This window comes from Entelurus aequoreus, linkage group LG08 (assembly GCF_033978785.1).
Source record: "Entelurus aequoreus isolate RoL-2023_Sb linkage group LG08, RoL_Eaeq_v1.1, whole genome shotgun sequence".
Lineage (NCBI taxonomy): Eukaryota > Metazoa > Chordata > Actinopteri > Syngnathiformes > Syngnathidae > Entelurus > Entelurus aequoreus.
The window spans coordinates 22,594,064-22,616,083 of record NC_084738.1 but is presented as its reverse complement, the minus strand read 5'-3'; the positions used below and the strand labels follow the sequence as shown (position 1 = coordinate 22,616,083).

At 39.4% G+C, this 22,020-nt stretch overlaps 1 protein-coding gene across 1 annotated transcript in view; it reads right to left on the bottom strand.

The window, feature by feature from the left end:
* raraa (retinoic acid receptor, alpha a) overlaps positions 1-22,020 on the bottom strand; it is a 400,791-nt gene that overhangs the window by 223,934 nt on the left and 154,837 nt on the right. Inside the window, exon 3 of the mRNA XM_062056004.1 lies at positions 727-1,286. Within this exon, the coding sequence (XP_061911988.1) occupies positions 727-880 (154 nt within the window). The 5' untranslated portion in view covers positions 881-1,286. The remainder of the gene's footprint in view (positions 1-726; positions 1,287-22,020) is intronic.

Sequence of the window (22,020 nt, the reverse complement as noted above, 5' to 3'; positions counted from 1 at the left end):
ACACACACAAAATGTGCTTCTTCCATGAACAAAGAAAGAAGACAACTATTCTGGCTCTCCTCCACTGGTGTGGTAATTTTGTCTTCTTCAACTCAACACAAAAGATTCCGCTAATAAAAACAAGTAATCATATTCTACTATCACATCGCTCAAAGGCTGTTTATGCCAACGCAGGTATTCCTGTCTGACTGCGGCGACATTTCCTTTTGAAATAAAAACTTTTTCACCTACTTAGACAGGAAACTTTGCGCTTGCAGCTCATGATGGATTGTCTAAAATAAAATAAAAAACACAAATAAAAAAAAAAAGGAGCGTGGAACTTTGTTGGCAACAATGATTGAATGAGGGAGATTTATTCCGGGAACACTTGCCAATTTTTGTTTTCCTGCAATAAGACACGCTCCTTTCTGGCTGTCCTGTCTCATTTCCTCGTAATCCACGCTGACGTTTATATTTGTGTGTGTGTGTGTGTGTGTGTGTGTGTGTGGGCTCGTAAATTAAGGACAGCGCTGGAGGCGCTCTGAAAGTGTGGGCGTATATTTGTGGCTGGCGCTGCCTGTTTACCAACACACGTCTGTCAAGCGGGAATGATCTAGGCGGGATGAGAAGAAAGTGCGTCTTCACCACACATGAGCTCGGTCACACACAATTAAAGAGCGAGGGGAATGACGCTGCAGAGCCGCAGAGGTGAGGCGGGACAAAGGGAAATGAAGCTGGCTGACTTACTGGCTGGCGAGGGCGTGCTGTAGCCGCTGAGGGGGAGACCTGTCAGGGCCGGAGGGGACAGACTCCCCAGCATGTGAGGGAAGAAGTAGGAGTAGGTGGGCATAGGGAAGCCGTTGAGGTGGGGGCCCGGCATCGGGTTGCCCTTCCCGGCCATGATGCCTGTCACTCAGGATATAAAAAAAACAAAAAACACCTGTGTATTTTATATCAGGCAAAAGTACATCCGTGTGGTTTACTTGGTTGATTTAATCCCCCATGGGAATGCTGATTCAGCACATAATCCAACAGTGTCCGGCCAAGAGGTTAAAATCCAGTTTAGGGATCACTCACAGATTGCAAAAAAAAAAACCCCAAAAAACTGTGTTTTATCCTGCTGTGGTGAAAGAGGTCGAAAGACCTGATTAGCGGGAGGCGGCCATTCCTTATCAGGTAGTCCAACGAGGGAGAAGTTAGGTGAAGAGACCTTGATAACAGTGCTGATAGGAATGCTTCCTACTGGGATTTCACACCAATCACATGATGCTCTCCTGGGATGGGCTTCCTCATCCTCCTCGCAGTTTCTGGAAGAAACAAAAGCAACAAGAACGATCATTAACTGTGAAAACGTTCAAAAGGAATACTTAGGTCAGCACACTTCAATAAGGCCCCTTCTACACTAAGCCGGCTAAGGTTATCCAGGGTAAATCCCACCTAACCTTATCCTTGTCCACACACACAATAGTCGTTTAAGACCCCCTCCGCCGGCGCAACGCGACCTAGTACGCATGCGCGGAAAATGCGCATGTCATAGTCACCTCCCATGTTGCTTTGTGTGCAAGTTCTTAAATTGAATTTATCTGAACAATATCCAGTTGTGGTATTTCAATTAACTAGAATCCAGTGTGCTGTGGGGCCCTATTGCAGTGAATCACACCTGAGACATCATAAATTAATCAAATCTTTAATGGACACGTGAAAGTAAACAATGTGACAAAGAACATTTTACATCAATCAATCTAGGGATCTAGATATCTGGTCAGGACACTCCTCACTCTTTTGCCTTCACCTTTATTATCTATTCGTTTTTGGTGACTTTACACTACCGTTCAAAAGTTTGGGGTCACCCAAACAATTTTGTGGAATAGCCTTAATTTCTAAGAACAAGAATAGACTGTCGAGTTTCAGATGAAAGTTCTCTTTTTCTGGCCATTTTGAGCATTTAATTGACCCCACAAATGTGATGCTCCAGAAACTCAATCTGCTCAAAGGAAGGTCAGTTTTGTAGCTTCTGTAACGAGCTAAACTGTTTTCAGATGTGTGAACATGATTGCACAAGGGTTTTCTAATCATCAATTAGCCTTCTGAGCCAATGAGCAAACACATTGTACCATTAGAACACTGGAGTGATAGTTTCTGGAAATGGGCCTCTATACACCTATGTAGATATTGCACCAAAAACCAGACATTTGCAGCTAGAATAGTCATTTACCACATTAGCAATGTATAGAGTGTATTTCTTTCAAGTTAAAACTAGTTTAAAGTTATCTTCATTGAAAAGTACAGTGCTTTTCCTTCAAAAATAAGGACATTTCAATGTGACCCCAAACTTTTGAACGGTAGTGTATATACTCTGGACCTAGACGTTGAGTCCACGACATACATGGCGGACAATAACTGATACAGTCTGCTTTGCCAGTCCAAAAGCATTCGCCGTTTTCCGTAGTCTTCCCTCGACGGCCACAAAGCACACGCTACTTTTTTTTTTATCACATCCATGGGAGCCCGCATTTTTGTCGGCTCTCTTTCGACAAATGGACAAAGTTTTTCAGTAAGTAGAATCACAGCTGACCTGGACATTCGTAAGTGCTCTTGCCGTGTTGTATCCTAAATAGCTGCAATCGCTTTCTCTTAAGGTATGCATGTGTGATTTCCACAAGCGTCTGTACATGTAGAAGAAGGAGAAACACGGACATGTCTGGATGACTCGCCTCCATCTTTCCAGTGGTTAGCTCCGAGTTACTAAACCGCTTTATTATGAAGCTGTCTGTGGCACGTTCTTTCTGACGTCACTTCCTGTGTGGGGCGCAGTCTTTCTGGCGTCACTTCCTCTCCGAACTCAGTTTGTAAACGATCAATGAGTCCATACAAAGCTAAGTGCTGGAGATTCAAGAAATAGACGGCGCACTTAGCCATGTAAAAAATTATCCAAGGAGGGGAACCTTAAACGATGGTTTAGTGTGGCCGAAACGGGGCTTAGGCTAAATAATAATTTATGTAGACATAGCCTAAGTATACTGTGTGCTCCGTGTACTGTGTTCCAGAGTGTTTGACAGTCTAGTGTTGTCCTAAATCAGCTACGATGGTTGCACACTAGAAATGACTATTGCAATATTTACCCCCTACTTCTTCTTTTGGATCATGAATTGCAACCATACCAGCATCCACAACATTTGAAACACCTGATACACTGCCAGCTTTTTCCTATCAATAGCAAACGTTTCCACGAACAAACATCTTTTAGAGACTTGCAGAAAGTGAGTTATGTATAATAGTAATAATAATAATAATAATAATAATAATAATACATTTTACTTATAAGGCGCCTTTCTGGGCACTCAAGGACACCGTACAAAATCAAAACAATAAAATCAATTGGATAAAAACTACAACAACAACAAAGATTGATAAGATTTACAGTGAATAAGCAGTCAGGAATAGGTGTGTTTTGAGTTTTGATTTAAAGAGGGATATTGAGTATATATTACGAAGGTCTGGTGGTAATGAGTTCCAAAGATGAGGGGCTGAGCGGCTGAAAGCTTGGGCACCCATGGTGGACAGTTTATATAAGGGGACAGTGAGATGAATGGATGAAGAGGATCTTAGGGAATGTGAGGGTGTGGCAACATGGAGCATGTCAGTGAGATATGGATAGCCTTGAAAGTGAGGTGAATGTGTACTTGTGGAGCAAAATTCAGGCACAATTTACACCAAAGCATATCCAATACATATTATCTAGAGCAGTGGTTATCAAACTTTTTTCACCAACCACCACCTCAGAAAACACTTGGCTCTCCAAGTACCACCATGAGGATCAACATTAAAATACAGTATTGTAGTAGGCCTAAATATTAATTAAAACAAGGCAGAGGTTTTATTTAACAAGTATATTTATATTTTTGGCCAATGTAACATTAAACACAGTTTGAACAGTAACACTGTGTTTGATTATTTATTTAGGTAATTCTTTGGCGTACCACTAGTGGTATGCGTACCACAGTTTGAGAATCAATGATCGAGACCACAAGGAAGTTTTTAAATGTAGATTCAAATCATCATAGTTTCCCTTTAAATAACAATCTCTGAATTTGCGCGTTTGGACAAAATACAAGACAGACACGAGGTGAGGCTACACCGAGCGCAGCCTACTATTCAATTGCACAAACTCTCACAATTTAATGTTTGCAGACATATTTGTTATATACCATTAGGGATGAGTACCGAATTTGGTACTTGTATAGGTACTGACCGAAGTTCGTTGGTACTACCCGGTACTGATTCATGTAAAGTCTAACTGTCATATTTCGATACCTTTGTTGCGTGTTACAATTTTCCATGTCAACAAAGCAAGAAGATTTGCTATTGATAAGCATTAGCGATTTTACATGGCGATTTAAAAACCTCCAAAGTTGGAAATGAAAACGACAACTAAGACGGCCGTTACAATCAAACAGCTGGTGTGTAATAAACACAATGCTTGCAGTTTAAACATGTTATAGGACTCAACAAAAGAAAAGACTAAGATATTCAACTTAATGGCAAAGACTACTTCCTGTCTAAGGCACCACACAGTAGTCGATACACTACTGCCATCTATTGTCTTGGAATTGCAACTGCATGTAAAGTCTACAACAGTACAGTACTCGCAAATGAGACAATTAAGTGTGAGAACATAAGATAAAAACTAAAGGGGCTGTTTGCAACATATACACAGATGCCTGTAGATTATTTATAGATATTTTCAACAATATAACCCGCCCTCTTCCGGCTTCTATGATGTAATTATCTACGTACGTAATACATGCACGCGCATTAGCTTTGGGTGTTGTTAGCTAATAATAGCAATTTGGATAGTTAGTGATAGCTGTCATTGAATCATAACAACAACATGTTTGTTGCTTCTCTTGGACTGCTTTTGTATGTGTGCATGCACTCCCTGCGCTTACGTGCTGACAAGACCGGGTGAGTGAGCGCTGTAAACACCAATAATTGTATTGGGGCCGGTAAAAAATGTAACTACACAAACTGAGTAACTGTGAAAAATATAGACCGTTTTAACACAGATGTGTTCTGGTAAACCACTAATGGTAACATAAGCTGGTCAATTGTGTTAGTGTTATATTTTTTTGATTTGAAAACTGTGAGCAAGTTGCAAACAGCACCTTTAAATGATAAAAAAAAATGGAAAACTATTAATATTTATTAACACGTTTGAACACAAAAGTATTGAATATTAATACCGTTGAGTGCTGGACTTACCAGGTACCAGGAATTGGTATTGTATTGGTTCAAATGTGAAAGGTACTCATCTATAGTAGTAAGTGAGGATTTTGATGGTTTTGAGTACAATATCCGTGTACTGCACTGCATTCTGGTCCGGATCAATTTATGATTATTTTTTAACCAGCAAACATTCTACCAAAGATAATATGAATTATGTAAAGCAGGGGTGTCAAACTCATTGTAGATGGGGGGGCCACATGAAGAAAAATCTACTCCCAAGTGGGCCGGACTGGTAAAATCACGGCACGATAACTTAAAAATGAAGACAACTTCAGATTGTTTTCTTTGTTTAAAAATAGAACAAGCACATTGTACAAAATGTACAAATCAATATGTTCTTGTTTGTTTTTTTACGCTTACATGTTGCGGTTAATAGTATTCTATCTTTATTTGTCGTTATTTATACTTTCTGAATAAATTATGTGGTAAAGTCCATCAGTCAACTCATTGGTATTAATTTTCAATCTGTCAAGATAAAAAATATTAAAGATTAAGATTAAAGTACCAATGATTGTCACACACACACTAGATGTGGTGAAATTTGTCCTCTGCATTTGTCCCATCCCCTTGGGGAGCAGTGGGCAGCAGCGGCGCCGCGCCCGGGAATCATTTTGGCGATTTACTCCAACCCTTTGTTGCTGAGTGCCAAGCAGGGAGGTTATGGGTCCATCAAAATCAAATTACAGGATGTTATTTATGTAGTTTGATAATTTTCCTCGACTGGTACCTACCGGCCGAATGCAGCTGAGATAGGCTCCAGCGACCCCCCGCGGCCCCAAAAAAAGGGACAAGCGGTAGAAAATGGATGGATGGATGGTACACTAACATCATGTGTTTTTTTGTTTTTTTTACATATGTAGTATCATCTACAAAGATACAAATAATTGCTATTGCGACATCTAGTGGACACATTTAGAACAGCAGTTTATTCCATTAAAAAATTGCGGATCATTTTTACACTTAGCAAACTCATCCCGCGGGCCAGATAAAACCTGTTTGCGGGCCAGATCCGGCCCTTGGGCCATACGTTTGACACCCCTGATGTAAAGGATGCCAAAAAAGGTTTTGCAAGGAGACGGCTTCACCAAACTGTAATGAGCGCTCTGTATGTTTTACTAATGTATTTTACTTATTGTCGAGTTTCACTTAGCTTTCTGTTGATTGTTGCTATGCATCAACCTGCTCAGTGGCCTTGTGGTTAGAGCAGGGGTCCCCAAACTTTTTGACTCGGGGGCCGCATTGGGTTAAAACAATTTGGCCGGGGGCCGGGCTGTATATATATATATATATATATATATATATATATATATATATATATATATATATATATATATATATATATATATATATATTAGATATATATAGCACACTTTACGCGCGCGCGATGATGTCACGTTATCGATGAGAAAATAAATTTTTAGACAATATGATTTGCCTGAGTGGCTAGGAGACACCGTGAGTAGCAAGCGGTACAAAGTAGATAAGAAAAAAAAATAATTAAATTAACATTTTTTTATTTATTTTTTTAATACTTGGGACTTCCCGCGGGCCTGATTTTGGACGCTGGCGGGCCGGATTCGTGTCCGCCCTGAGATCAGTAGGTCGTGAGTTCAAACCCCGATCATACCAAAGACTATTAAAATGGGACCCATCACCTCCCTGCTTGGCACTCAGCATCAAGGGTTGGAATTGGTGGTTAAATCACCAAAATGAATCCCGAGCGCGGCCACAGCTGCTGCTCACTGCTCCCCTCACCTCCCAGGGTGTGGAACAAGGGGATGGGTCAAATGCAGAGGCTAATTTCACCACACCTAGTGTGTCTGTGACTATCAGTGGTACTTTAACTTTAACACATTATGCTCAGATTTGTTGACACCATACAGGTTCTGGTCCGTTGGTGTGGTCGGCGTTCAAACTTGCCTCACCGCAGGAAACCAAGAGTTTGGTGGACCTGTCATTTTGACACTATATTGGGCTCACACTTGAGCGAAGGAACCATACTCACAGAGCAAACGGACTAGAGCCGGTTTCAACCTGACCAAAAATGACAAGTGTACACGCTCCTTAAGCAATTGTTTTTCTTTGAACTTGAGTGTTTGAGCTAAACACTGCTTTTGTTTTCAGGCTAATTAATGGTAATGTCTGGTCTGAAACCTTAGGAAAACAACCCATCGGCCTTAATCACCTAATGGGGCGTTAAAGTTGTGAAGAGAGCAGTGGGTGTGAGATGTCTGCTTACAACTTTTTTTTTCTTCATCCACGCGCTGCTCATTAACGGTGACAGGCTGCAAAATAGCGTGGGAGACAAGGAAAAAAACAAAACACACACACAGACAAAAGAGAAACTTGGCTAATTACATGAGTTGCCGAAGCCACGGGTGAGACCCGAGGTGCCACTCCTGGGACCGCTAGAGATTTGTGCTGCAGAGTTTATTTCCAACGAAGGGGAGCGTTGTTATCGGAGCAGAAAACACAAGCACGCCAGAGGACCTAATTGCTATCAAGAGGTACGCTGACATCACAATATAAACAAGATTAAGAGAGGAGCTTTCGCTTCCAAGCAGCTTGTCACAACACCAGCTTATTCTTTCTCCGTTATGAGCCATTTAAGTGTCCGTGAGAGGCTAACTCTGATTATGGGGGAATGCGTCTTAGCATGAACATTGATGCACAGGAATGTGGCTCTGCAACATGAACCACACCAGGGTATCATGGATGAACTCTTGTAAAGGCAAAAGGGGGTCAAGGAAGACATGTTCTGCTGCCTGCTGCCGCTTGTTTAGTGTACGTAAGCACCTGCAGCCGAGATGCCAGTACAAGCGCATACAGACCAGGACAAACCCATTAGGAGCATCAGTCATGTCGTAAAATTGAGTTTTTACCTGCTGATGGCTTCAAGTAAAAGTTCAAGAAGGGGCTGACTCAAATCGTACGTTTCCTAAAACCATGATATGCCACATATCTTTCCAACCAAATTATTTATTTTTTACAATCAAAGTTCACAATGTTGTTGAGTCCGACCACAGTGGACATCCTAGTACCAACGGATGTGACAACGATTTCATCTGGACACTGATCACTGAACTGTGACTATTTCATAAAAAATACATATATAATGTAGCGTCAATCAATTGATTCCATGGATTTTTTGACAGTTTATGTCAAACTTGGTCACACAAGCACACATGAACAGCGATCAAGCCCCTCAGACGTGTCACGGCTTCACAAATAATTGCACTGACCAGAACTCTTTAACAACACAGATAACACCAGCATGGATTTAATAACGCATGAAAAAAAGTTTATTTACAGATTATTATTCACATTGAAACCTGGAAGAAAAAGCTGTATAGGTGCATACACAATAAGGTTGTACGGTATACCGGTATTAGTATAGTACCGTGATACTAATGAATCATATTCGATACTAAACCGCCTCTGAAAAGTACCGGTCCGCCACCAAGTTTCTTACAAGTATCATCCCTACAGGACGAGGACGCCATTGGTGGATCTACACCTAACATCCACTGTAATGATACCAAGTACAGTGGCGTATCTAGTCGATAATACTATGATTAAGTCAATATTTTTTGGCATCACAACATCTTCTTTTGTTTTGTTTTAAAAAAAATTTATATTATGTTTATAAACTCAGGAAATATGTCCCTGGACACATGAGGACTTTGAATATGACCAATGTACGATCCTGTAACTACTTGGTATCGGATTGATACCCAAATGTGTGGTATCATCCAAAACTAATGTAAAGTATCCAAACAACAGAAGAATAAGTGATTATTACATTTTAACAGAAGTGTAGATAGAACATGTTAAAAGAGAAAGTAAGCAGATATTAACAGTAAATGAACAAGTAGATTAATAATTCATTTTCTACCACTTGTCCTTAATAATTTGGAAAAAATAATAGAATGGAAAATGACAATATGTTACAGCATATCCATCCATCCATCCATTTTCTACCGCTTATTCCCTTCGGAGTCGCAGGGGGCGCTGGAGCCTATCTCAGCTACAATCGGGCGGAAGGCGGGGTACACCCTGGACAAGTCGCCACCTCATCACAGGGCCATGTTACAGCATATGTCAGCAGCTAAATTAGGAGCCTTTGTTTGCTTACTTACCCTAAGATTGTTTGTTAAAATAAAGCCAATAATCAATCAATCAATCAATCAATCAATGTTTATTTATATAGCCCTAAATCACAAGTGTCTCAAAGGGCTGTACAAGCCACAACGAATAATGCAATTTTTTGTGGTCCCCTTTATTTAGAAAAGTACCGACAAGTACCGAAAAGTATTGAAATAATTTTGGTACCGGTACCGATTCCAAATTATTGATATCGGGACAACACTAATGCACACACTACATCACCATGACGACACGGACACACATTCACGTGATTTAAAGTGTTATCTTTTTCATGGATTTCAATGACATTGAAAAGTGTTAGTCAAACTCCATGTTCCACAATTTTAACGCAATCAAGCAAAAAAGGCGTCACGGCAAAGTCCACTTCAATATTAACGAGCCTGCCTTCATTCACAATTTAAGCACTTTGCATCATGTGGGGTGGGCGTGTCCACATGCTGAATGGGCCACTACGAATGAGAAAAAAGTTTTTTTTTAAACTTAGCGCAAACGGGAGAATAGTAATAGTAAAGTACCAGTAGAGTGGAAAAACAAGTTGATTATTATTTATTAGTTGATTACAATTTATTATTAAACCATATCCAATTGTATTTACAATCCGCAATAGAAAATGGATGGATGGATGGAAAAGTGCACGTCTTTGAAGGTGGGGGGAAGCTGGAGTACTTGCAGAGAACCCACACTATCACGGAAAGAAAGACCAGGGAATCGAACCCTTTATACTGTGAGGCACACACACAAAACACTGGTCCACTGTGTTGCCTCCAAACCAAAACTTTCTCCAAAAATGTGCTTGCACTACTACAGTGTATGATTTGTTTGAGAAATAGGCTTCCATGCAACATGTCTTTTCCTTGTATGATCAAGACATGTTTGAGAAGACTATGGTTCCAATGTTTCATGACCAGAGACCATTTTTATTCCCTTAAAAAGAAAAGAATAACCATAAAAAAAAATACAATTAACAGATTAACAGGTCTTGGCCTACTGCTTGTTGGCTTACCTTTATTGATTGATGTCCTACAGACCTCCTCGTCACTTTATCACAGTGAGGTGTGCGATGGTCAGGGGTTGAGGCGTAAAGGCCGAACATCTTTTAGACTAATAGCTTTAACAGCATTTTTTTTAACCCATGGGAATGGGTCAGTGACGTGTGGTATGGCACACACTTATTTTTTCAACAAAAGATTATTGTGCTTTAATCAACATTAATACAGGTTGCTATTTGAGATGATAACAATACATTTCACTTCAGCTAAAAATGTTATTTTCAAATACTTCTAATCATTTGTGGTTACACCTTTGTATAATAAGTCCGACCGCCTTAAACAATGTTAGATTGGAAGGAACTACAATATCAACCAGTGATGACATCATAGAGGGGTGACGTAGCTGAATTGTATTTCCAGGAAAGCTAACACAGGAACAATATGGAATGAAGACATGTTACAAACACATTTTTGTAACGTGCATCTTAGTTGTAGTTTTCATGACCAAATTTGGAGGTGTTGAAATTGCCATGTAAAATCACTAATGCTAATCTTTAGCATGTCTATGGTAAATGTCATGTAACTATCGTGTTTTGAAAAGTGGAGCCATACTGTACTTTTGATCACCTACGTCTTGCTTGGTTGGCATGGAAAATAGTAACATTATAGAGGCAGTCCGGCTGAGTCCGCTGAGTGCTTGTTTCCCTGCCGAGTGATTGAGCCTTTGCTGAGTCTGACATCACGTGCGACAAAGGCTTTCAAATATGGCACTGATTTACATTACAGGTCCTGAGTTCAATCCCGGGCTCGGGATCTTTCTGTGTGGAGTTTGGGTACTCTGGCTTCCTCCCACCTCCAAAGACATGCACCTGGGGATAGGTTGGTTGGCAACACTAAATTGGCCCTAGTGTGTGAATGTGAGTGTGAATGTTGTCTGTCTATCTGTGTTGGCCCTGCGATGAGGTGGCGACTTGTCCAGGGTGTACCCCGCCTTCCGCCTGGATGCAGCTGAGATAGGCTCCAGCGCCCCCCCGCGACCTCGAAAGGGACAAGCGGTAGAAAATGGATGGATGGATGGAATTTGTATCCGGTAGTACCGACAGACTTCGGTCAGTACCTATGAAAGTACCAAAATCATTACCCATCCTTACTTACTATCCCTGATAGTGGCCATCTTTGTTGACGTAACTCTTTCAAAACTTAAAATAAACCTTGAAGCGCCTCATTCAAAATGAAAGGGGTAGACAAAAGCCAGAAAAAGCTCTATAAAATACAAGTAAATAACAAATAACAGCAACAACAATACAACAAAAGAAATGACAGAAACGGGGCCCGAGCCAACCAACCCAGTTAATTAAGGACTGCACAATCATATGGGAGTCTCATTTCAAGGTTCTGCATTGTATTTTATCCAAAAATGTACAAATTCAGCAATTTGTACTTCTGAACATGTTTAAAACGATTGGGACTGTACATAAAATGCATTTATAACACAGTTCAGTTGACAAATAACATTTATTTCAGCTACACACCTCCCTCCCTGCTTCTATTAAATCAAAAGTGAGTTACAGTAGGAAACACATGCCTGTAAGGTATTGCTGCATCACAAGCATCCATATTTAGAGATACATTGGTGGGATCATGTAAAATGCATTAGTATTGTCAGCCCACTGCAAGTGATGTAATGCAATTTCTACTGCTATGTAACAGCCAGGGGCTATATGGATGCTCAATAAGGAGCAACAGCTTGCTGGGTCAATGGGAGAAGCTGGAAATGGGCTCCTTTCTCCGCCATTATCATTACAGCGCCTTGTGTGGTCACTAAAATGTGACTGATATGCGACATCGCACAACTCTTGATAAGTGATCTGGCAGTAAACAAACAGGGATAATATTTTTTTTTTACTAGACATGAAGCTGCAGCGTGAACCCTTATATCCTTATATACCCGACGGCTATCGTGGCATTTTTCCCTTTTTAATCATCCACCATGAAAGGCTTTAACTGTAAAAGTGTCTGTATTAGGATTAATAAAACAATTCCAGCATGGTAAGGAATAAACATGTTTACTTCCTGTTGGCATGAAGTCTACAGAAATCTTCAGTTAGTTGCAGGAAATGTAATGACATTCTCTCAATTTAATAATTATATCTAACTTACTTACAGTTTAAAATTTGTCAAATTACATGGCAGCATGTGTTAGTCACAAAGATTATAAATGGACTTGTAATAACTGATTACGCAGTGCTAAAATAAATAAATTATAAACATGATCTATGTTTCTTATGTGCAAATGCAAATGCAGTTTCATTTTTGCGATGATGAAACTTTTCTCTAACTTTAGCTACAGACTTTTTCTGTTTGTATGAGATTGTCATTACTGCCACAAGTGGTGGAAAAGTGTATTACAACTGTGTACCGCTGCTAAGAGACAAATATTTTTTGGCGGCCCTCTCAGGGGACGCTCACGGCCCAACAATGGGCTCTGGCCCTATAGTTAAGAAACACTATATTAAGGGAAACAAAGAGAAAGATGCAGCTGCTCATTTTTATCAATCATGCATACACCCACACATAAAGTACTAAACCCTTCATATGATGTACAAAACCCGAAACCAGGGAAGTTGGCACGTTGTGTAAATCGTAAATAAAAACAGAATACAATGATTTGCAAATCCTTTCCAACTTATATTCAATTGAATAGACTGCAAAGACAAGATATTTAATTTTGAAACTGAGAAACTTAATTTGTTTTGCAAATAATCATTAACTTAGAATTTAATGGCAGCAACACATTGCAAAAAAGTTGACACAGGTTTTTTTTTTACCACTGTGTTACATGGACTTTCCTTTTAACAACACTCAGTAAACGTTTGGGAATAAGGAGACCAATTTTTGAAGCTTTTCAGATGGAATTCTTTCCCATTCTTGCTTGATGTACAGCTTAAGTTGTTCAACAGTATCTGTTGTCGTATTTTAAGCTTCATAATGCGCCACACATTTTCAATGGGAGACAGGTCTGGACTACATGCAGGCCAGTCTAGTACCCACACTCTTTTACTATGAAGCCACGTCGATGTAACACGTGGCTTGGCAAAATCTTGCTGAAATAACCAGGGGCGTCCATGATAACATTGCTTGGATGGCAACATATGTTGCTCCAAAACCTGTATGTACCTTTCAGCATTAATGGCGCCTTCACAGATGTGTAAGTTACCCATGTCTTGGGCACTAATACACCCCCATACCATCACAGATGCTGGCTTTTCAACTTTGCGCCTAGAACAATCCAGATGGTTCTTTTCCTCATTGTTCCGGAGAACACGACATCCATAGTTTCCAAAAACAATTTGAAATGTGGACTCGTCAGACCATAGAACACTTTTCCACTTTGCATCAGTCCATCTTAGATGAGCTCGGGCCCAGCGAAGCCGACGGCGTTTCTGGGTGTTGTTGATAAATGGCTTTCGCTTTGCATAGGAGAGTTTTAACTTGCACTTACAGATGTAGCGACGGACTGTAGTTACTGACAGTGGTTTTCTGAAGTGTTCCTGAGCCCATGTGGTGATATCCTTTACACACTGATGTCGGTTTTTGATGCAGTACCGCCTGAGGGATCGAAGGTCACGGGCTTTGCTGCTTAGGTGCTTAGGTGCAGTGATTTCTCCAGATTCTCTGAACCTTTTGATGATATTACAGACCTTAGGTGGTGAAAACCATAAATTCCTTGCAATAGCTGGTTGGGAAATGTTCTTAAACTGTTCGACAATTTGCTCACTCATTTGTTCACAAAGTGGTGACACGCGCCCCATTCTTGTTTGTGAATGACTGAGAATTTCATGGAAGCTGCTTGTACCCAATTAGCCTGTTCACCTGTGGGATGTTCCAAATAAGTGTTTGATGAGCATTCCTCAACTTTCTCAGTCTTCATTGCCACTTGTGCCAGCTTTTTTGAAACATGTTGCAGGCATCAAATTCCAAATGAGCTAATATTTGCAAAAAATAGCAACGTTTTCCAGTTTGAACGTTAAGTATCTTGTCTTTGCGGTCTATTCAATTGAATATAGGTTGAAAAGGATTAGCAAATCATTATATTCTGTTTTTATTTACGATTTACACAACTTGCCAACTTCACTGGATTTGGGTTTTGTATGGACAATCACAGATAAGAACAAAAGGGAGGATGTACATTCTGATGAAAAGCTGCTGGTCCAGTCGTGTCATATAGATCAATCAAATAAAAGTAGCTTGACAAACAGGAACTCAATGTATGCTGGCGCTGTGTAATGCATGCGCTATCTTAAAACCAGGAATAGATAAGTAGTGTAAAACAGGATTAAGATGAGCAATTGTGGTGCAGCCTATAGCTTCCCCCGGGCTTGATTCATGCATTTATTGCTCTTTTTTCCAGCTTCACTGCACTTTCTATTTTTAAAGCTTTATCTGCGTCTTTTACCAGTATGCTGCGCATGCTATATTCATTTCAACATATGTATACTTAAGTGCACAACTGTATGCGGGCTGGCTCCTGGGGGAAGCTACGTGATCACTAACAGTGGAGCGGGGTCATAAACAAACAAACAATCTGGGTCACTTGGTCTTAACTCTTCGCGTTGGCATGTAACAGCCAGCGAGAGTGAAGGGTCAGAGGTCACGGGGCACGCGAGACCGTAATCGGTTGTGACAGCAAACTTTGAATTAATCATCGGCCAAGCAGCAAATGGCAGAGCAGGGTCGGTCGGGGCGGAAGGGCGAACAATGCGACGAGAGAGCGCAGAGCCACGGGGGACGGCGAATGCGACGCATGACATACAGCGCGCGCGGGCTGGTGTGCACATAAATAGACGTCGGAGATGCAACACATGTCGAGATGGAGTTCAGCGAGGGGGTGGGGTTAGACCAAGTAACAGTTGTTCGGCATTGTCAGAGTGCTGGAAAACATTGTGTGACAATCATATTACAGTCTTCTCTATGACACTGTAAGCCATATTTTACATTGAATTTGTGAGTACAATGCACTTTAGCTGGATTTTAGACACAATAAACCAGGGATCCCCAAACTTTTTGACTCGGGGGCCGCATTGGGAAAAACAATTTGGCTGGGGGCCGGGCTGTATGTATATATATATATATATATATACATATATATATATACACTTATACATATATATACATATATGTTCTATATATATATATATATATATATATATATATATATATATATATATATATTAGGGCTGCAACTAACAATTAATTTGATAATCGATTAATCTGTCGATTATTACTTCGATTAATCGATTAATAATCGGATAAAAGAGACAAACTACATTTCTATCCTTTCCAGTATTTTATTGAAAAAAAACCAGCATACTGGCACCATGTTGTGGACATTGGGGGTGCAGCATACACCAATAATAACACAGAAATGTAACTCATCAGAACTGAATCAGATATTGTACACGTTTCTGTTGTGAATAATAAAGGATTCATTTTAGGCTGCCTCTGAATAATAGCATGAAATATTCCAGCACCTTCATAACGTTTAGTTATACTGAAGCGTGACTCAAATCTAAATAGATTTATATAGCTTTATCGGCCCGGCTACATTGATCCATTATGAAACCAACCTGAGATATTTCTGTCCGTTACGTTTATTTCCAAATTGGTAACCGTGCGTTTTCTCTCTCAAAATGGAGTCAAATGTGCCGGAGACACATTATCAGCCCCGCGTTGCAACAAAGGCATAACTAACGTTACTCACAAAAAAGCTGAACTCATGAATGCTTGTTGCCACTATGGACTTAAAAAGTTACGTACTGTGAGTTCTTCCCTTCATCCATGGCTCCAACATTTTTCTTCTTCAGGTGCTCCTGAAGCAATGTTGTACTTCCGTGCCATTTTGCAGGAAACGGTCTTCTTGGAAGTCTTTAAAGTCAAGTGTTCCCACACTTTTGACGACTTAGGTCGTACACTTTTCTCCATTGAAGCAATAACCTCAAGATGTTTCTCCGCTAAACTATCGGTACTGTTTTCCTGCGCCATTTTTCAAATGTTTCCAGCAAAGGAGACGCCGTCGTCACGTGAGCTGCACATGACCACATCATTGGCTAGCTTACGCCACCTCATGAGACGTAGCCTCAGCGCCGCCCTGGCGTTGTTTTGTACTGTTTTTGTACTTATTTTGATTATTGTTTCTCAGCTGTTTGTAAATGTTGCAGTTTATAAATAAAGGTTTATAAAACAAAAAAAAACAACAACAAAAAAATAACCAAAAAAAAAAAAAGCCTCCGCGCATGCGCATAGCATAGTTCCAACGAATCGATGACTAAATTAATCGCCAACTATTTTGGTAATTGATTTTAATCGATTTAATCGATTAGTTGTTGCAGCCCTAATATATATATATATATATATATATATATATATATATATATATATATATGTATATATATATAATATATATACAAGCGGTAGAAAATGGATGGATGGATATATGTTTATATATATATATATATATATTACAAAAAATAATAATAAAAAAAAACCCCCATTTTGTATTTTTAACTTGGGACTTCTCGTGGGCCGGATTTTGGATGCTGGCGGGCCGTAGTTTGGGGAACCCTGCTACAAACCATCAGTGTCAGTTTTAACATTTGATAGTACAGTGCTTGACGACGGCCATTTTTTTTTCAACCAATCTTGCTAAAATTTTACCCACGTGCTTGTCAGTCCCCTAAAAATGCGTACCACATTTGGTGGCGATTCATTGGAACACTGGTAAAGTTATAGTAAGTGTTTTGTAGAAAAAATTCAAGCCAATATGATTCAGCGGCACCAATTACTGTATTTGAAAAATAATATCAGTATAGGTGCATGCTGTGATACATTATCACCCATTTATGCACGGCAGACAAATACTGCACTTTACATACACAGTCATTGTTGCATTCTGGTGTGGTGTTGTTGATCCTGGGATGCAGAGACATGAGATGGCATGCAGGTGATATGATGTATTAGCACAAAACCAAAACTAGTACAGTTAGGGAGTGCACACAAAACAAAAGGTAGTGCAGCTAGTGAGTACACAAAACAAAAGCTAGTGCAGCTAGGGAAAGCACAGAAAGCTAACCCCTTTAGATAGCATAGCATCAAAACAATCAAGCAAAACCAAATTGCAAGCAAAACATAAGCAATAAGCAAGAGGATAGAGCTGACGTATAAAGCATCCTGGTTGGCAACCAAGAACAGGTGTGTCCTGATTACCAGTCAGGGACATTGTGGAAAAACAGAGGCAAACAGGAAATAGAAACCACAATAAGAGCGCTGGAAAAAGAAATAAGACAAAATACAGGAATATGGTAAAAGTCCAAACTGGAAATATTGTCGTCATTTGAATTTTGGAAAAACTTTTCAAAAGAATTGAAAAAAATTAGATACAAGTTTGATTATATTTTAAATCCGATTGTGCATAGGCTTATGATTTTTGTCCAATAGATACAATTTTAAGGCAAATCCGGATTAGAGTGCAAATTGGTTTCTCCACATTTCCTTTCATTTTACTTAATTTTTCATAAAGTAATACACAAATCTTACAATTAGGTGTATGCATGAGGCAGGTAACATGAAAGTGTACATGGATCGACCAGAATTAGCATTATTGCCTGGGTGGAGGTCGGCACGCCACTGAGTGGCCAATAAAATACACATTAGCCAAATCCTGCTTTTTATTTCTACCAATATTTTTTATAATTTTAACATGGTCTGATAATAATTTGTTTTTTTAATTGATTATTTATATGTCCATAGCAGAGTGTTTAATGTTCAGAAAACGCACTTCTAGCACAGCTAGCATGTAAACACGGCGCTCATGTAAGTGCGATGACGTGCTTTTAAGCTGGACGGACGCCCAGTTCAGAACTGATGAATGAAATATGAAATATTGTTATTCACTTTTAGTTTTGACATCTGGCCAAATCCTCCAGAGGACACGCTGGAAATAGAGACGCATGACTTTGAATTTCACTTTAAAGGGCTTGAAGCGTAAAACAGCAACCTCTCCTGGGGAACACCAAAGGCCGTCAAGCTCCGAGTGGACGTGAATCTTTTACGCTGCGCTCCATCATCAGGCCGGTGTGCGTCTGCTGAGGTGCCAGTAATGGAAGTGACTCCGGCACGATGCCTTGAAATTTTCATGAGGGCCGCTTCGTGCGCTTGAATACATGTCACAAGTAAAATGTGCCAATTCAATGATGAAAATGCACAAGTGTGTAAATGTGTAGCTGTGTATGTGACAAAGTGCAATGTGTGTGTGTGTGTGTGTGTGCATCAACTAGTGTACAAGCCAGTGTGTGTCAACTAGTGTACAAGCCAGTGTGTGTGTGTGTGTGTGTGTGTGTGTGTGTGTGTGCGCCCCCCAAATTATGTCCTGAGTCACCTTTGCATGCAGTCCATCTGCCCTGGAGAGATGTGGAGAGCACCAACAGTACATTTCATGCTCAGATTTGCATAAAAAGTAGAGCGGCACACTTAGACAAGTCAGTGGCACTGTACTGTATCTCAGCTAATGTTGGATGAATTATTCAGGCCAAAGTGGCCACGCGAAGCTCTATAAAAGAAATATACTGCGGTTTACCAACTCACTAGGTTTGGGATAGCAAATGTACAACAGGAACACAACACAAACACATGAGGAAACTTTGAATTGTTTTGAATGTGTGTTTGAATGTGATGTGTTAGGGCAAGGGTCGGCAACACAAAACGTTAAAAGAGCCATATTGGACCAAAAATACAAAAAACTAATCTGTCTGGGGCCGCAAAAAATGAAAAGCCTTCTATAAGTCTTATAATGAAGGCAACGCATGATGTAAGTGTCTATAATAGCTATAATAGCCTACTATCAAAATGACTATGTGTTGCAGGCTGAAGCAAATCTTCGTTAAAAGAAATGTTGAAATGTAATATTTATTCTACACATTTTTACAACATTAGAAAACATTAGTAAATCAGAGGCTACTTAGAAGGTGAGATAACTCCTGGAAATTACTGGCTTTTAACGGCCAAAGGTATAGAAGTGTGAGTCCAAGTTAAAGGAAATGGCAGGCTGTCTTCTTTTAATGGATTTATTAAAATCTTTGGCAAGCTAGGTAATGTTTGCTGTGGTCTGGAACAACATGGCACACAAACAACTATCAGAAATGCAGCCAATATTACATACAGATATTGTGTCATGAGACATGCAAAACTAAATTATATACAAAGAAGATCAAAGTAAATTATATTAAATGAGCTCAAATATACCTACAAATGAGGTATAATGATGCAATTTGTACATACAGCTAGCCTAAATAGCATGTTAGCATTGATTAGCTTGCAGTCATGCACTGACCAAATATGCTTGATTAGCACTCCAACAAGTCAATAACATCAACAAAGTGCACCTTTGTGCATTCACGCACAGCATAAAACTTTTGGTGGACAAAATGAGACAAAGAAGGAGTGGAAGATGGTGAGATCAAGAACCGCCGAAATTAATAGGACAAAACGGTGTTCACCAAATACTCTCATCAGTGAAACATACACACAAACATATTAAACAGTGGCCTTTTTAACAATTGGGAAGGTTTGTGTCATGTTTGTCCTCAAACAAAAAACATACTAAAACATTTCCCCCCGCCCATTATATTTCCATTCTCAATCCTTTTTTAAAAAATGCTACAGGGAGCCACTAGGGCGGCACTAAAGAGCTGCATGCGGCTCGAGAGAGGTTGCTGACCCCCATGTTTGGGGATACACAAAATATGTTATGAGAAAAAATATATATATATTATTTTAGTATGAAGCCCTAATTTTGAAATTAAACAAATAAAACAGATATTTCACAAAAGTTATATGAAAATAATTATTTATCTCATGAGAAAAATGCAATAATGTTGCAGGAAACAAGTCTAAATAAATTACAAAACCATTTTTGATTGACTGACAATATGTTTTAAGGGGAAAAGCAAATGTTTTGTAAAAGTTGTATTTTCAAAGTTGCATTTTCAAAAGATAAAAAACTGTGTCTGAAAGAACTTCACAAACCCTATTTGTGACTACATCCCCTGGCCTTAACTCACATGCAGAGCATCCAGCTGGGGAAAAATCAGAAAGCTTGAGTAGGGACCGCAGATGTACTCTAGGGATGCACTTACAGGGTGATCGGCAATGGATGTGGAGTTGGTATAATTACTGAACTATTAAATAGGCTGGAGCCTATACCAGCTGCACTCGGGCGGAAGGTAGGGTATACTCTGGACAAGTCGTATTATCAAATATTTCTTAAGTGGTAATATTACAAAAAAAGTAAAATAATACAAAATAAAGGGAAAACTTGAATAAACAAAGTTAATAATAAATTATTATAGGCGGAAAAAATATATATTTTAGGAGAAAAAGTCAATCTCTTGAGAGAAAAGCGCAGATTTTAAAAAGTGCAATTTTCAAGCGAAAAGCTAATTTATAGGAGAAAAACACTTACTTGCATGACAAAAATTTTTTTTGTTTCATGACAAACATTTTAGAATTTTACAAGAAAAAATATATTTTTTGTTAGGATAAAGTACAAATATTAGAAAAAAAAGTAAAATAATTGTGTGAGTAGTACTAATATGATCATATTTTATGAGTGAAAAAAATGGTTTATGATGACAAAAAAATAAATGTAATGCCGTTTTTTTCCCCCAAAAAAGTTTTACTTGCATAAGAAAAATATTTTGAGTTTGACAAAAATATTGGAATGTTACAAGAAAAATATCATATTCATTAGAATAAAGTACAAATAATAGACAAAAAATGTTAAATAATTGTGTGAGTAGTACTAATATGATGAACAAAAAAAAAATCATATTTTATGAGTGAAAAAGATGGTTTATGCCGAAAAAGTTTCCAAGTTCAAGTAAAAAAGGAGGAAAAAATATGATTTGCCTGAGAAGCTGGATAGGACAAAAAAAAAAAAAAAAAAGAGGAAAAAAAGTTTTCTTTCCCCCCCCCCCCCCCCCCCCCAAAAAAAAATCATTTAGATAACAATTACAGTAATTAAATATATAAATATATAACTGAAGTACTGGTATGTGTGTGACATGTACCCTCATTCATTGAGCTCCACTTTGAGCATACTGTAGGTGCATGGGTGAGAGAGTGATGTAAGAGCAAGCAAGTGAGGCTAAAGCATGTTCAGTGTACATTTAGGGCCAGTGAGAGAATCCTCAACTCTTTTGCCAAGGCCCCCTGTGGGGTGAATCCACTTGTCAGTGAGGCAGGCTGGGTGACATTTCTGCCTCACCTCATAAAGGTCAGACTCTAATTATCTCAAATGCCAACATGCGGGTGCGCCTGCAAAAAAAAAAAAAAACCTCCCATAACAAAATAAACTGGCGAATGAATGGTGTGCATGTGTGTCAGACAAGGCCGGATGGTTTCTTGCTGCCGTCACACAAAACGAGTACTGCTGCGTGATTGCCCGTGCAGAACTTGACCACCTGGATGCATGCATGCATATACCGTGCAGTGGACTCACGGACACGCCCACCCATGCCACGCATGAACTTGCTAAAGCAGTAAA